Genomic DNA, 14382 nt, shown 5'->3' on the forward strand with positions numbered 1-14382 from the left:
TGCGTATTTTTTTAGATAAGCATTTAAACATCTTAATTCAGAAAAAAAAAAATAACATAAAATCAAGAATTAGAAAATGAAAGATTTCCAAAACAAACCTGCACTTTCTGAAAGTCCTCAGGGACAGGCACACAAGCATGGTTCACAGCATAAGCTGCGACTGACGCAAAGCCTAATAACCCTGTACCTATTACCAAGAGGATCTAGACATGAAATCAAGACTGTTAACACAAAACTGTGTTAACAAAAAACTGTGCATTTAACTCCAGACACCTGGAATTTAATTATGTTTCACAACAAGGCAAGCACTGTTGTGATCCATTGGAACTTGAACACAGTTATCACCAGTTTCCGCCAGTCAACACACACCAAGATCTTAAATCAAGGCTGTGAACAATGAAGCCAAGTTTTCCTTTTCAGTAATTTTATTCTAATGTGAAACATGAAGAAACAAGCACCCAAATAACTCCAATATAGTGTGAAACTTTAATAAAAGTTGTTAAAAAAAAAGAAAAAGAAACAAAGAGCAAAATTGGAAAGGTAAACTGAAAGGCTTGACTCCTAATCACATCCTTCTGCCATCAGCAAGGGGACTTTCAGACTTCCAAAAGGAAAATAAAGGAAACAAAGATCTGCTGTTGAAACATTACTCCCAAAGACTGTTGAAACGCATAACATGAAGCTTCAGAGACAGACAGTTTTATTAACAGAAGCTTAATTTTGAACAGTATATACAAATCACATGACTTTTCCAAAAGGTGGGACCACCTATAATCTGTCAAAACAAAATCACGCTAATGAATTACAGAAGCATCTGTGTAATGCGACCACCTCTTTATTGAAGTACACCTTTATACAATCCTTCCACACATTCCTGTACTGGGAAATCCTCTCAGGATGCAGCGCCGCACAGGATTGCAAATCTCTCCTACACACCACATGAATAAAACTGTTGCCACTTGCACCTCTCAATTTTGCCTGACCATACACTTCAGTGTTCCATGATATGCAACACCAAAAGGCACTGTTTTTCTTTGTCTAGGAAACAAAACAGTTTAAAGTTTACTATGTTTAAGTACAATGATTTGCAGGGAATAGCAGGATTTTTTCAGGCAATGTCCAAGTCTTAGAATTTATCATAAGCCAAGCAAGGATGAACCAAAAAAGTCTACTTTTCACTTGTGCAATTACTTCCTTTTCAATTCGCTGGTTTTCCACGGAAGGTTTTACTGCACAGCAAAGAAAATGGCAACTCTTATACAGACTTTGAATACAACAGCACAACTTTATTGCAAAAATATATAGTAAACTCAGTATTTTCAAGTTTTGGAGAAAAATAAAATTTATCTCTGAATTCACCCATAGCAGTAATTCATGACAGAGTTGCTGAAGATAAAGAGTTTCTTTCATATATAAACTAATTTAACACTTTAGCTGGACTCCAATCTTCTACTAATAATCACCACTTTGGTTCTCTTAGCAGAGACTCTATGTAAGGAGTTCAAGAGACACATGAGAAATACAACATCAATATCCAACTAGTGTCAAAGATCCTATTCCAACTGATTCATGTAATCCTAACAAATCAAGCTACTTAAACAATAATGAGTATTTTTCAAGTTGTTACTTCTACTGCAAATGTTTTAAGTGTACTACAAAACTCATATGATAATGTTTGAGGTTAGCTATACTTGTGGCAAAAGTCTTATTCTGCACAGTTATAATTGCAATATATAAATAACTAAAGGTTATTCCACAAAGAACAGCTTGAATTTTACAGAACGATTCTGCTCATAGGAATTAGTTTGGTAGACACATCAGCAATGGGCATAATTCAACTGTTCATACAGTGAGAATCTTAGAAAAAAGTAAAGATACATACACAAAACAATTAATCTGTGTACACTGAGAATTCGTTCGGTTGCAGAGTAAAATCAGGACTTTAAACAAAGCTTTGACCTGTAAACAAAGCAAATTCAGCCAGCTTTTAACCAAATCTAGAAATAGCTACCTATTTTACAATGGCTTGCAAGAGCACCCACTGAAGAGCTTCACTGACTTAATCTATTTCCCTTATCCAAAACTACGTAAAACCAATCTAAACTCCTTGATAAGCACTGTGACCAGTAAAGGTTACCAAACTTCTATGATGACTAAGAATCTGTCTGGCTTCTCCACAGACTTGTACAGGAACATCCACTGCGCATCTCTCCTCGCAGTGGCTCTTATGCAATGGTTAACCCAGTGCTCTGTCTTATCAAAACCAATCTGCTTTACAATTTAAACAATCCACAGGTTCTAGCCTGGAAATACTATAAAAACCAATCCGGATGCATTTATCACAGCACTATGAATATCTATTCTACAACTACTGCATATTAACAGTTACCCTAAAACAAGTTTTACTTTTCTGGAGCCTATAGGCCTGTCATTTAAATCAACAACTGCTGCCATAGCTTCATCACGAGACTCAAATGCAACCATTGCTTCTCCAGTGGGCATGCCTTTTTCATTGTATTTTAAACACACTGAACCAGGAATCACTTGGTAACCATAAAAGAAATCCAAAATTTCATCCACCGAAACAGTAAAGGGCATATTTTGCACTTTAATAACAGTTGGTCCTGGCTTCCCAGAGCCTGTTGCAAAACCAGGGGGTCCACCAACATGTATATTTCCTGGTCCAGGTCCAAACCCTGGAGGTCCACTCATATGTCCATGACCACCAGCAATCCCTGGAGGACCAGCACCAAAGGCAGGGGGTCCACTTACATTGCCAGGACCATTACCGAAAGTCTGAGGACCCCCTGAAAAACCTGCTGGTCCACTCAAATTGCCAGGGCCACCCGCAAAACCTGGGACCTCAACACCTGCACCAGGTAAACCGCCAGCTGCAACTGTAGGTATCCCTGGTCTAGAATCGGGAAAACCACCTACTCCAGGCGGAGGCAGAGGGGGACCAAATGAGCCAGACCCGCTGAAGTTACCAGGGAAATTAAACGGAGGACCATTGTTTGCATCTTTCGAATTTCCCCCCAGGAAAGCATGCTCATCCCCACCAGAACCCTGTGCTCCTGGCACAGCCGCGTTTCCTTGGATCGGGATTTTCAGTAGCTTTTTCCCTTGAGATGGTGGGTTTCTCTCAATGTCTCTCATTTCTTCTAGAGTTATCAAACGCAAAACAACATCTCTTCCATTCAGTTTTTTACGGTGCAAACGTTCTGCCTTACGAGCATCATCTTCAGCTTTAAACTGAACCAGAGCTTGTCCTAAACCTTGCCCATTATTATCAACAAGAATCTGTACAGCATTTTCTTCTACTGCCAGTCCCTCTAGAAACTGAAGGATTTCCATCTTTGTTATGTTGTACGGAATATTAGATATATGTGCACACAATTTTGGCGAGCCTGCATCTCCCTCAGCATTCATGAGGATTTCTCTCTGGTCATAGCTGTAGTTCTGTAATCTTTTACGAATCAAATCTATCTTTTCTAACATTGCCTTTTTAGTAATTGGATGAACTTGAATAAAACGATTTCCTATGTACTGCTTATGATGACACAAAGCTGCTTTATAATCAGCTTCATTCCTGAATTCAACAAACCCCTCTCCGATCGCCTTCCCATTAGGTCCATAAGCTATATAAATGCTGTCTTCAACTATATCCAGCTTTTTAAAAAAATCTATCACATGTCTGTTCTCCGATTCAAAGGGAAGACCTTTCAAATAGACACAGAAACCCTGCTCATGGGGCGATCTCGACCGTGACCTTTTCTGTCCACTAGGAGATTTGGACCTAGAATGAGCCTGGGGAGGAGGTGGGTGGGACTGCCCAGAGGGACCCAGGGTTTGCTTGAAAGTTATGTGGCCTCCAGCAGCCACCCACTGTCTCTCTGTTGCAGGACTAACTTCAACATAGCGCTGAATCATCAGCATTCTGTTTCGCTTCAGTGCTTCAAATGTATCTTGAGGAGAAAAAAACTTAACTAGTCCATTTCCATTATTCCGACCTACATGATCCTTCAGCATATGGACTGCATCCACACGGAGCCCAAGGAAAAAGTCTTTCACATCAGATTCTGTTGCAGAAAAGGGCATTCCATGAACGCTGACATACAAATCATCTGGATTGATTGGAATTGGCTTGACACTACTTTGAGAATTCATCTGGATAGGATTTACAGGATTCATGGGACCAATAAACAATGGATTCAAGCCGCTGTTAATATTCACTGCTGCTCCAGACCCATTCATTCCAGCAGGTAAAGGTGCTACGGGTGGAGGATTCATAGGAGGCATTCCTGACATGGGAGGCATAGGTGTCATTGGAGGTACAGGGGGCACAGGGGGTATTGGAGGAACCGGAGGAACAGGAGGCAGAGTGGGTACAGGAGGTGGAACAGGTATAGGGGGAATAGAAGGCATTGGTGGCAAAGATGGCATAGCTGGGATAGGAGGGATTGGTGGAGGAGGTACTGTGTTCATTGGGGATGCTGTGCTAGGTATAGTTGAGCTAAACGTTGGGCTACCAAAGGTACTCCCAAGATTTGGAGGTGCATTCCCCATACTGGCAGTAGAAAATGTGGGTATGTTTTTATTGCTTTCGTGCACAGTAGTAGCAGCAGTTACTACACTAGGAGAAGGATTATTAAAGTTAGGTACAGTAGTAGGTAAGTTAACCCTTCCACTCATTCCAGAACTAGGCGGGGGTCCTGACCTGCTAGCATTTGCTGGTGGCATATCTAGATTGGCAGTTTCAAAACGCCTACGACTGAGTTCTATCATGTTCTGCATTTCAGTTTTACTGCTCAGCAACAGCGTTACTTTCGACCCTTTAATTGTACCACCTGTGCGCATCATACCAAGCCTGGCATCTTCATCAGTGGCAAAAACGATGAAAGCCTCACCCAGTTCACCCCCTACAATATGCACGCCCCCATCAGGGATGGTCAATCCAGAGAAGAAGTGGCGAATGTCCATGGTCCCCGCCACAATCGGGAGACCTTGCAAGCGGATGACCACAGCCATGCTGCGCTGAAACAACACACACCTGCAGATGAGAAAAGGCAACGGCCATGTCAGACTACTGTTTATGACACCATGCAATTACCTACAGACACCACATTTCTTTACATACACCTAACAACATCTTGCAAAGATTAAGCATGTTCATATTCCAAGTTCCTTATTCAAGTTTACTTCATAGATTGAAGTATTAAAACATTTACCAACATCATCAGTATATATGTTTTCACTAGGAATTCCAAAGTAAATGTTAAACTGAGACCCACAAGTGTCAGTAAAAAAATAAAAACAAGAAAAAAAAAAAACAAAACACCTAAGTAACATCAAAAATCAACAGAGGAATATTTAATGGAACATAACCAAAATGAATATTTTAGCGAAGCAAATAAAATCAATTTACCACACACTGATATATATGGTATCTCCTGTACCTGGCAAAGTGACTGCAGAAAATTAAGCACGCCTATGGGAAATGGAGTTCCCTCTCACTAGGAGAGGAATTTGAGCTCCTGGCAGGTGAAGACAACTGAGAATATAACAGTGTTATTTACAAACAGAAACCTGTAACAGACAACCAGCAACAGTGAGACTCTTTCATCATCTGACAGAAGCCATCTAGATGATACTGATCTTCCATATTTCTCCTAGTGATGGTAGGAGGTCCAGGTAAGCATGAAGCCATTAAGTTATAAACTAGTCCCAGACATTTTGTGAGTATACAGACCTAACCTAAATTAGTATCTATGCATTTCCTAGCTTGATATTTGGCCTTTACAACTTTCAGAACAAGGCACTCTGTAATAGTTGCAGATGTTCTGCTTAGCATTACACCTTGTCTCAGGCACAAGTAAATGGATTTTACTTCTGCAGCTGAGGTTAGTGGAAGTATAAACTCAATGTCGAACATTAGATTACAATTACCTTGTGCACATTTTACAGAAGAGCCTGAGGTCATATCAGAAGTTCAAGATAAACAGGAGAGTAGACCATTTTCAATTATTCTTGACAAGCTCCCAGTAAAGACTGGAAGTGTCATATTAATATTATCACAATTCACTAGTTCAGAAGCCAGCCTCTCATCCTAAACCATCAGCAATAGCACCTTGTTTCACCTGAGCCACTTCATCTCTGAAACTTCTTGACTTCCCAAGTACAAGACAGTTCAGTATCTGTGTGGAAACCTCCATGGCTCCCACTGGTCACATACAAAAGCTGTTAATTAAGCACTTGAAATAAAGGAATAACCAGATCACAGAATGATTTAGGTTGGAAAAGACCTTTAAGATCATGGAGCCCAACCAGATGATATAATGCAACACCAGGAGGCAGTGCACCAAAGACTTCTGGCCATATACCAGGTATGACCAAATACAATAAGCAACTACCTCCCTACATTTTACATTCAGCTAAGTACTGTATTCCAGCACACAGTCAAATCTTTGCCTGGACAAAAGTCTTTTGCCTGACAACATTTGCCAGTCCAGGTCTTCCAATTACTTTAGGTAACATCTTGAATACATCCTTAAGTACTTGGTAAAGAAAGCCACTATCCAACAGTTTAACCATGCCCATTAAGGCTGACTTCAGTACTTGACAAAAACAAGAGCAACAATTCTATAGAAAAAAAAAAAGCAGCAATTTTTTCTTTTCAACTTCAGATTACTTAAATGGGTACTTAAGTATTTTGTTTTCTTGCCCAATAAACCAGAGCTAACCCCTTTCATATACTAATGAACTCAACCAACATACCAGGGTATTACAGGGCATTGGCCCACACCCAGCTGACTCCAGGAAAGCCAGAGGACCTTTCTCCCTCAAGGAAACAGCAGACAAGCCCATTGGCACAAAGTCAGCTCTGCTGCTCCAGCAGCTGCATACAACAATCTGATTCCTTACTATACCATCTTCAAAGAGAGACTGGAACTTGCAAGACGAACATCAGACGGTCTAAACAAAATCTGTACATACCACTAAGAAATCCTCTTATCCCCCACCAAGGGAAAGCAGCAACAGAAAGAACATAAACTGAGTCTCAGGGATTACTTATTTTTAAAAGCAACTTTCCCATCTCCATGGCGAGCTAACAAAGCAACATCCTGGCATTCAACTCTTACAGTGACATTTAACTTTATTCTCCAGTTCACTGCCCAACCATTTTCCAACAGCAAGGTAAGTGGCCCATCTGAAAAGAAACAGGTCAGAGTAGGAACTGTCACACTATGTACACATTTAAGAAAGCATGTAAGACTTGTTGCACTGTTTTAAAACAGGATTTTCAAGTGATTCTGTAGTTTTAATTTGCCTGACATTGATAGCAATCTCTGAAACCAAATTCCAATGGAAATTCTGCCTACTTTAAAAGAGCCATCCTAAAGGGTATTGTAAAACTGAAGTTTACTACATGATGCTACAGAACTGCTTTTGAATTAGATGATCCTGATGCAAATAAATGGTAGAAAAGCATCCCTGGTTTTGCACCCACGCTTTGAGAACTAAGACTACTAATAGCAAATCCTGGTAGGAGGTTTGTATTTTCCCTATTGCCTGTTACACGAAGAAATGAGTTTCAGAAATATTTATGCATCAGGAGCTAAAAGATTAGGTTTCTTGTGTTAAATGGGAAATATACTTGCAGTTATTTCCTAACTGATGTGAAAGTGTTAATGATCTGATTTTGTTGAACAAAGGCAACTCAAGAAGTTTTTTCAGCTCAGATATGCTGGTTTAGAACACCATATATTCTGTATCAGAACTGATACCTACTGGATAACTGCATTTACTAATGATTCCACGAATCTAGCCCAGAAGACAAATTAACAGATAAGGTCACAAAAGAATTCTTAAAACAGTTCAAGCATCTGAACATTTATGTAACTTGTAGGATAATACAAGTGTTTCAATCTTGCACTAAATTCAAACCTTCACTATAAAGGCTAAGAGATTATCCTGAAGGTTTCTTACCAAGTATCCTATTTAGATCTACTAAATCACTTCCGACAAAAAGAAAAAAACCCAACCCTAAACAGCTGCTTACACACAAGAGTTGCTAGAGAAGCTAGCTGCAATGTCTCCAGCACGGTTAATTCCATGCATGATATTAAGCAAATGCTCGCTGTTAAGCAAGAGCTAACAGTAGCATGGTATGAATGAAAAGAATTTTAAGGACTTCGCTCATCATGTATTTTGGACAAAGTATATTTTGTCAACTCAAAACATAACTGCTTCAAGTTTTTCAGGATACTAATGCTTTAATGAAGTATTAGTACCACTCCTCCTATGATTTAAAGAAAACTCACAAGGACCAAAAGAGCCAAATTTCACATTCCTAAACACTTACAAGTCTGCTTCTTTCCAAAACGCACTTAGGAGACAATAACCCCACTCACTCAAACTTTCCAACTAAGGAAAAGCAAAGCCTGTTCAAATATTTCACCATTCATTTTTAAAGATCAACATACATGCAGAGGCAACATTAACTTCAGACAGAATAGGCTACATGCCTGTTAAACGTGCACTGAAGGCTTCCTGCAGAACTGTTAGAGGTGTTCTCTGCTTTTTCCCATGTAAAAAAGAGACACTTTTAGGCAGAAGCAGGGTTTGTTGTCATTTTGTGTGTTTGGTACATCTTTAGGGAGACCAGAAGCACAAAATCCTAGAGTTGTACTACAGACACCCCCATTAGCAAGCTGAGATCAAAACTGGAGAGTAAAGGGCTGCCAACAATCAAGCTGATTCAATTCATCTGATGAACCTTAATCACATGACTATGTCTTGACAGCAACATCTGTAAAACCATCTTCCCAGGGAAGTGGTGGAATCACAATCCCTGAAGTGTTCAAAACCATGCAGATGAGGCCCTTAGTGACATGGCTTAGTGGTGGACTTGGCAGTCCTGGGGTGAAGGTTGGACTTGGTGATTTTAAAGATCTTTTCCAACCTGGTTGATTCTATGATTCTAAAACCACTGTGTTATACTGGAAAAAGGCATACAAGTTGACAATGCTACTTCTTCCATTTATCTGATAGTCATTCAAATAAGACTAACTTGGCTAAAAGCATAAATTGCTAAACACACCAGAACAGCTGTTTAAGATACATGCATTGCTGAAGTTTGGAAGATTCAACCTAGCTCCTGGGGAGCATTCAAGTACAATACCCACGCAGTACGCACATGCACATACACAGTATGTTTGGCAGTTCTTGGATGAAGATTAAGAACTGGAGCAAGACTGGTATTGTACGAGGACTTTTAAGTATCCAGACTGAGACTGTCTAGCAAAAGCTAGAACTGCAAACTACAGTTCTGCCCTTCTGGGTTTTGTTAAAGGCTAAAAAAAAAAATAAAATATCAATCTGTTAGATTAAGATAGTCATCACAGAGCTATTCTGAAACTATCCAAACCCTTTAAATGCTGCAAAACCTAATTAGAACCCACTGTACACATCTAAACTCCAGTAGTTAGAAACATGCAGACTTGTGGCCTGCAGCAAAGTAGCTCTATTTTCCAACAGTGCAAAATCACTGAATGTTCCGGACTACCACATGCTGATGAAACAACAAAGCATTAGTTTGGCAGAAAATTCTGTTTACGAGAACAACATTGCCAGAACCACCATCACCAGTGGGACTCGAAGAGACTAAGCTATAAATCATTTGACCCAAATATTTTGACACCAATTCACAGATTCCAAAAGCTTCAAATATATCTTAAGATATACTTAATATGCATATAAAGAAGTCTTCAATTCAAAGGCTCTTACCTGCAAAGACAGATGTTTTTTTCTTAACAAGTAGCAGAAGCCAAGCCAATCCTGTGGGCAACCAATTAAAACCAACTTTTAGACTGCAATAAAGAATAAATGGAGGCAAAAATCAATGCAGGCAACACAACAGCAGGAACAGTCCACAAAGAACTGTATATACAGAAAGTTCAAACCTGCAACCACCACAAGGCACTGATCATTGAGCAACCACAAGACTGCATTTTCTAGTACCTTATCCCTGTGTGACTTGTTGGCAACTGTACTGTAGTTTTTGTATGGCTTCACGACATGAACGTGCCTCCCACAAAGGATATAAAAAGAACCAGAAAGCATTCAAAGAATCTTTCAAATATTCCCATCACCAAGAGTTGAACAAATCACTCTTTCAAAGGCAAAGAACAAGAATTCAATACTTGAAACCCCTGAAGCTTAACAAACCCTTACTCCATAACGACATTCCTTCCTCCACCTGCGTATCTTCTTACTTGAACAAAGCAACATAAAAGCCACCTCAGAAAACTTCCCTATAGCTGCACATGAGGAATCCTTCAAGAGTCACAAACTGCTGAAATTAAATTACATTTCACAGCTACCTCTAGGCAGTCACCTCTAGAGAGCACACAATACGAAATCCCCATAGAGCTACTGTATTTTTGGTTGTAATCTATGATTTATTACCCAAATGCTGATCAAATGCCCAATTTTTCCATCCCTGTAGAAAAACTGTCTTCTTGGGTTTATAACTCAACAGAAGAGACAAGCATTTTAAGAGGCAACAAGTGTGTTTTGTAGCTAAAAAAGGGATGGGAAACTCTTGCTCTTTCATTGCTTAGTAGGCCACTTCATACTAGAACTGTGATTCTTCGGAAAACTATCCAGGAATGAATCACACCAAGAACAGATAGCTGCCTCCTCCTCAAACAACCCCAAAAAAAAAAAAGCCTTTTTCAGTTATAAGCATCATTACCAAAGCGAATTTAGAAGAAGTACTACCAAACCATCCACAAACTCCCTAACAGAGGAATTAAAACAAACACAGATATACACAGATCTTCCAGGACATGAAAAGCAGACTTACAAAGTGAGAAAGATACAGCTACACTCTCCACTTATGTTACAAAGGCAAACGTATTTAGGAAAAGACGAGGGGTTTTATTATTATTAGACCTTTAAGAGAAAGAGTAATCCTGTATTATAAGGATTCACCTATATGCTTGCATATCTAGCAGTGTCAAACAATAGTTTACAAAGGAGAAAAGAACATAATCACCTGAAAACAGTTTAATGCAAAACCACACCTGCTTCAAGATAAATCTTTCATGCACAAGGAGCTTTCCATTTGGAACAAAACCCCAAATCATTTGGTGTATTTCCAGTTATAGCAACCACAGCATTGCATACGTTCCTCTTCACAACACTGAGAACAAGCTGAAGATTCACAGTGGACTAAGACAACACGCTATAAAGTGAAACAAAACAAAACCAAGCAGCGTTCTGCAGGAAAGGTGCAAACCTTCACTCTGCTGTGTTAAGCTTCCACCAAACACCATCTACTTTTGTTTGCAACTCTCAATTCTCTCAACTTTGAGGAAAACCATCCACCACGGCTGAGATAAAGCCTTTCAATCAACCCGGTGCGCAAGAGCGTATTAACTGAGAACACGGACTACAGCACAGGTGCTCCCACACAACGCTGACACCACAGCTCTGAGGCTTCATGGGAGACTCTCCACAACACCCTACCAGCTATACCGAAAGCACCAACATCCCCTGGACACAGCCAGCCAATGGAGCCACCTTAAGAGTCCACTAAGGAAAAACCTGCCGACTTTTCTACCTAGCCCCAGCAGACTAAGGTGGGTAAGAAAATCGCTAAGAATGGGTAAGTTTAAAACCAACTGAAACTAGAGCCAAGAGTATTCTGAAAGAAAGCTCACATAGGCTTCTGGTGTACTTCTGGGACCCATTTCAACACTAGTCTGGTGAGATTTTGGAGACCTGGGCTCCTACAGAGCTGACTTTTTTTAGCGAATAAGAGCATTACGTTACTACACGGCAACTCCGCTGATATTCACGGGGCAACCCCGACGAGCGGTGGCAACGCCGCAGGCACCAAGAACCTTATCCCCGCAAACTGCGGAGCGTTCACCTCGCTTCGTCCCGCAGGGCTGGGCCAGGAGCAGCCACCGGCGCCCGGAAGAGCCCGCACGGGACAAGCCCCGCCGCGACCGGCCCCGCGCCCAAGGCGCCGACAACGGGACCGCGCCGCTGGGCGCGCAACTCCCGCGGCCCCGCCGCTCCCGGCCGCCGCCACAGCCCCCGCTCGGGCTCCGGCACCGCCGCAAGGTCACTTGACCGCCTCCGCCGGCCGGGCCCTCGGCGCCTGCGCTCGGCCCGCACATACTCACCTGCCCGCGCAGCCCCGCGGGGCGCGGCCGGAGGGAAGGAGGAAGGGAGGGAAGGAGCGGACGGGGGCCGGCCCGGACCCCTCGGCCTCAGCGCGCCGGGCCGCGGCGAGGCGGAAGCGGCCCCGCTCGGCGCCCCGGGCCCGCAGCGCGGGAGACGCCGCCCGGCCCGGCCCGGCCCGGCCCGGCCCTTTGTGCGCGGGGACGCGCGCCAGCCGCGCCGCGCCGCGCCCGGCCTCCCTCCCCTCGCCTCGCCGCGGGCCCGCAGCGCTGGGCAGGGCAGGCGGCCCGGCCCGCCCGGGCGCCGCCGCGCTCTTACCGAGGGATCTGCACGGGAAAAACGGTTCGACCGGAGCCGCCCCGCCCCGGGCCCCGCCGCGCGCCGAGCCCAGCGCCACCGACCGCGCAGCCACACAAAATGGCCGCCTCGCTGCGGCGCCGCCAGCGGAGGGGCGGGGCCGGCGCTGGGCGGGGCGGGCTGCGCATGCGCGGCTGTGTCCTCTCCCCTGAGGGGCGGTGCGGGAGGAGGCGGGGAGCGCTGTGGCGGAGCGCCCCGAGCCCGCGGTCACCGCAGGCTGGGGCTGGGGCTGGGGCTGGGGCTGGGGCTGGGGCTGGGGCTGGGGCTGGGGCTGGGGCTGGGGCTGGGGCTGGGGCGAGCGGAGCCGGGTGCTTGGGTAGGGCCCGCTGGGCTGCGCCTGGAGCAGCAGTATCGCGGAGACCGTGACACGTTGTATGGTGAAGTCAGTGATGGTGCAACTGAGGGGTGATTGCTGAGGAACAGCTGAAGGACAGACACCCCTCAGGAGACGCTGTCGCTGTGCTTCAGCGGACACGGGCTCTGCACCAGTGCCCGTTTTCAAAGGAAGAAACTGCTGCAAGAAACAAAACGAATCATCCCCTCACACTGCGAACACCTCAGCGAATCTGCGAGCTCAGCAATTCCGTTTAGTTGTTCTTCACGACTTAACAGAACCCTGGGCCAAACTGTGATCAGAGTGCTGTCCTGAGGCGAGAGGACCAGGCCCAGGGATGCTCTGCACCACAATATCCCCCACTCCACAACTTGTTTCCTTTTATATCCTCTCTTTCTACTCCCAAATTCTCCTCCTTTACCACTATCATCCCCTCCCAATAAGCTGCCCACACCTGTTGATTTTCTCCCTTATCCAGCCCCTCTGCAGCAGGATAACAAAAGGGCAGTGCTGGAGTATCCCAGGCCATAAGAAACCTGAGGCTTTTCAGCTTTTGTGCAATGTGAAGAATCACTTTTTGTTGCTGAAACAAGGTCTGGTGGAGACACCTGTGACACTTCTTGTGAGGACCAGCCAGAAATATATACAACCAAACTACATAATCAGTAGTGCTCTAGACCATGCCTGTACTGATTCCATGAAGGTGCACTGGAGAGCAAGTCCCGATGCCCTGCACAGCTGCTGCAGACCAGCTCATGTCCTCACACCTCAAATGCTCGGGTCAGGAACTCAGCTGGAGCAAAGTCTGGAACAGATGCCTGTGACACAGATTATCACACAGGTCTCCAACTGTCTTCACAGCCATACCCAAGTTTTCATGGGGAGAAGATGGGCAGAAGCAGATCTGTTGTAGAGTGGGTGAAGGGGACAGAATCCCAGACTAGTATTAGGAGCATGCCAAATGACAAAGGGTACTGAACAGGATGTGGCAGCATGATGGACCCAGGCACCAGTAACAGGAGGAAAAGCGGCTCTGGAAACACTGGCAGGCAGGAGGTTACAGGACAGGAATCATTGGTAACCATATCCAATATGCTCCCCTATAACATGTATTTGGTGGAAGGCACGCAGAAAAGAATAATGTCAGAAAGGAATGGGATTTGCCTTTCTTAGGTACTAGGAAACTACTGAGAGCAAGCTCATTTATCCATCTCCTTCACCCAAAACAAAACTGAAGGGTGTCGGGGTATGCAACTACAGGAAAAAAAATACAGAGAACATTGTAAAGTTTCACCTGTATTTTTAAAGTTTGTGTCCATAAAGGGCCTCATCCACTCAGTCTTCCTGGCCTGTCACAGACCCCCCACTGTAATGTCCTTGTCCTGCCCTTTAATCCTGACCCATAAACCCTTGGTTGGCTCCTCATCCATATCCAGGTAGAAGAGGGTGACACCCCCTCCTCATCTCCCCAGGCTGTCCTTCCTGGAAAGCCCCAG

At 43.8% G+C, this 14382-nt stretch overlaps 2 protein-coding genes across 8 annotated transcripts in view; both read right to left on the bottom strand.

The window, feature by feature from the left end:
* The window catches only part of CPNE1 (copine 1), a 39064-nt gene extending 26465 nt beyond the window's left edge, over positions 1-12599 (bottom strand). Inside the window, exons 1-2 of one of the 5 annotated variants that reach the window (XM_065691939.1) lie at positions 12514-12548; positions 9787-9837 (exon numbers count right to left, since the gene is read on the bottom strand). The gene's annotated coding sequence lies outside the window, so the exon portion shown is untranslated. Of the gene's footprint in view, positions 1-4907; positions 4969-9786; positions 9865-12197; positions 12284-12513 lie in introns of those variants that run through there. The other 4 variants (XR_010615431.1, XM_065691938.1, XM_065691941.1 and 1 more) reach the window with 4 other exon arrangements.
* On the bottom strand, positions 684-12594 carry RBM12 (RNA binding motif protein 12). 3 transcript variants are annotated; one of them, XM_065691935.1, is made up of 3 exons: positions 12198-12270; positions 9787-9837; positions 684-5050 (listed from the first exon to the last, which is right to left on the bottom strand). In XM_065691935.1, exon 3 carries the CDS (start codon positions 5026-5028, stop codon positions 2386-2388), a length of 2643 nt encoding a protein of 880 aa, XP_065548007.1. In that variant the 5' UTR covers positions 5029-5050; positions 9787-9837; positions 12198-12270; the 3' UTR covers positions 684-2385. The 3 variants fall into 3 exon arrangements, with proteins under 3 accessions (XP_065548007.1, XP_065548009.1, XP_065548006.1); XM_065691937.1 differs by lacking the exons at positions 9787-9837; positions 12198-12270 and adding an exon at positions 12514-12594; XM_065691934.1 differs by lacking the exon at positions 12198-12270 and having other exon boundaries at positions 9787-9868.
* Positions 12600-14382: the final 1783 nt, after the last annotated feature.

Source organism: Lathamus discolor, chromosome 11 (genome assembly GCF_037157495.1).
Source record: "Lathamus discolor isolate bLatDis1 chromosome 11, bLatDis1.hap1, whole genome shotgun sequence".
In the NCBI taxonomy this organism is placed as follows: Eukaryota; Metazoa; Chordata; class Aves; order Psittaciformes; family Psittacidae; genus Lathamus; species Lathamus discolor.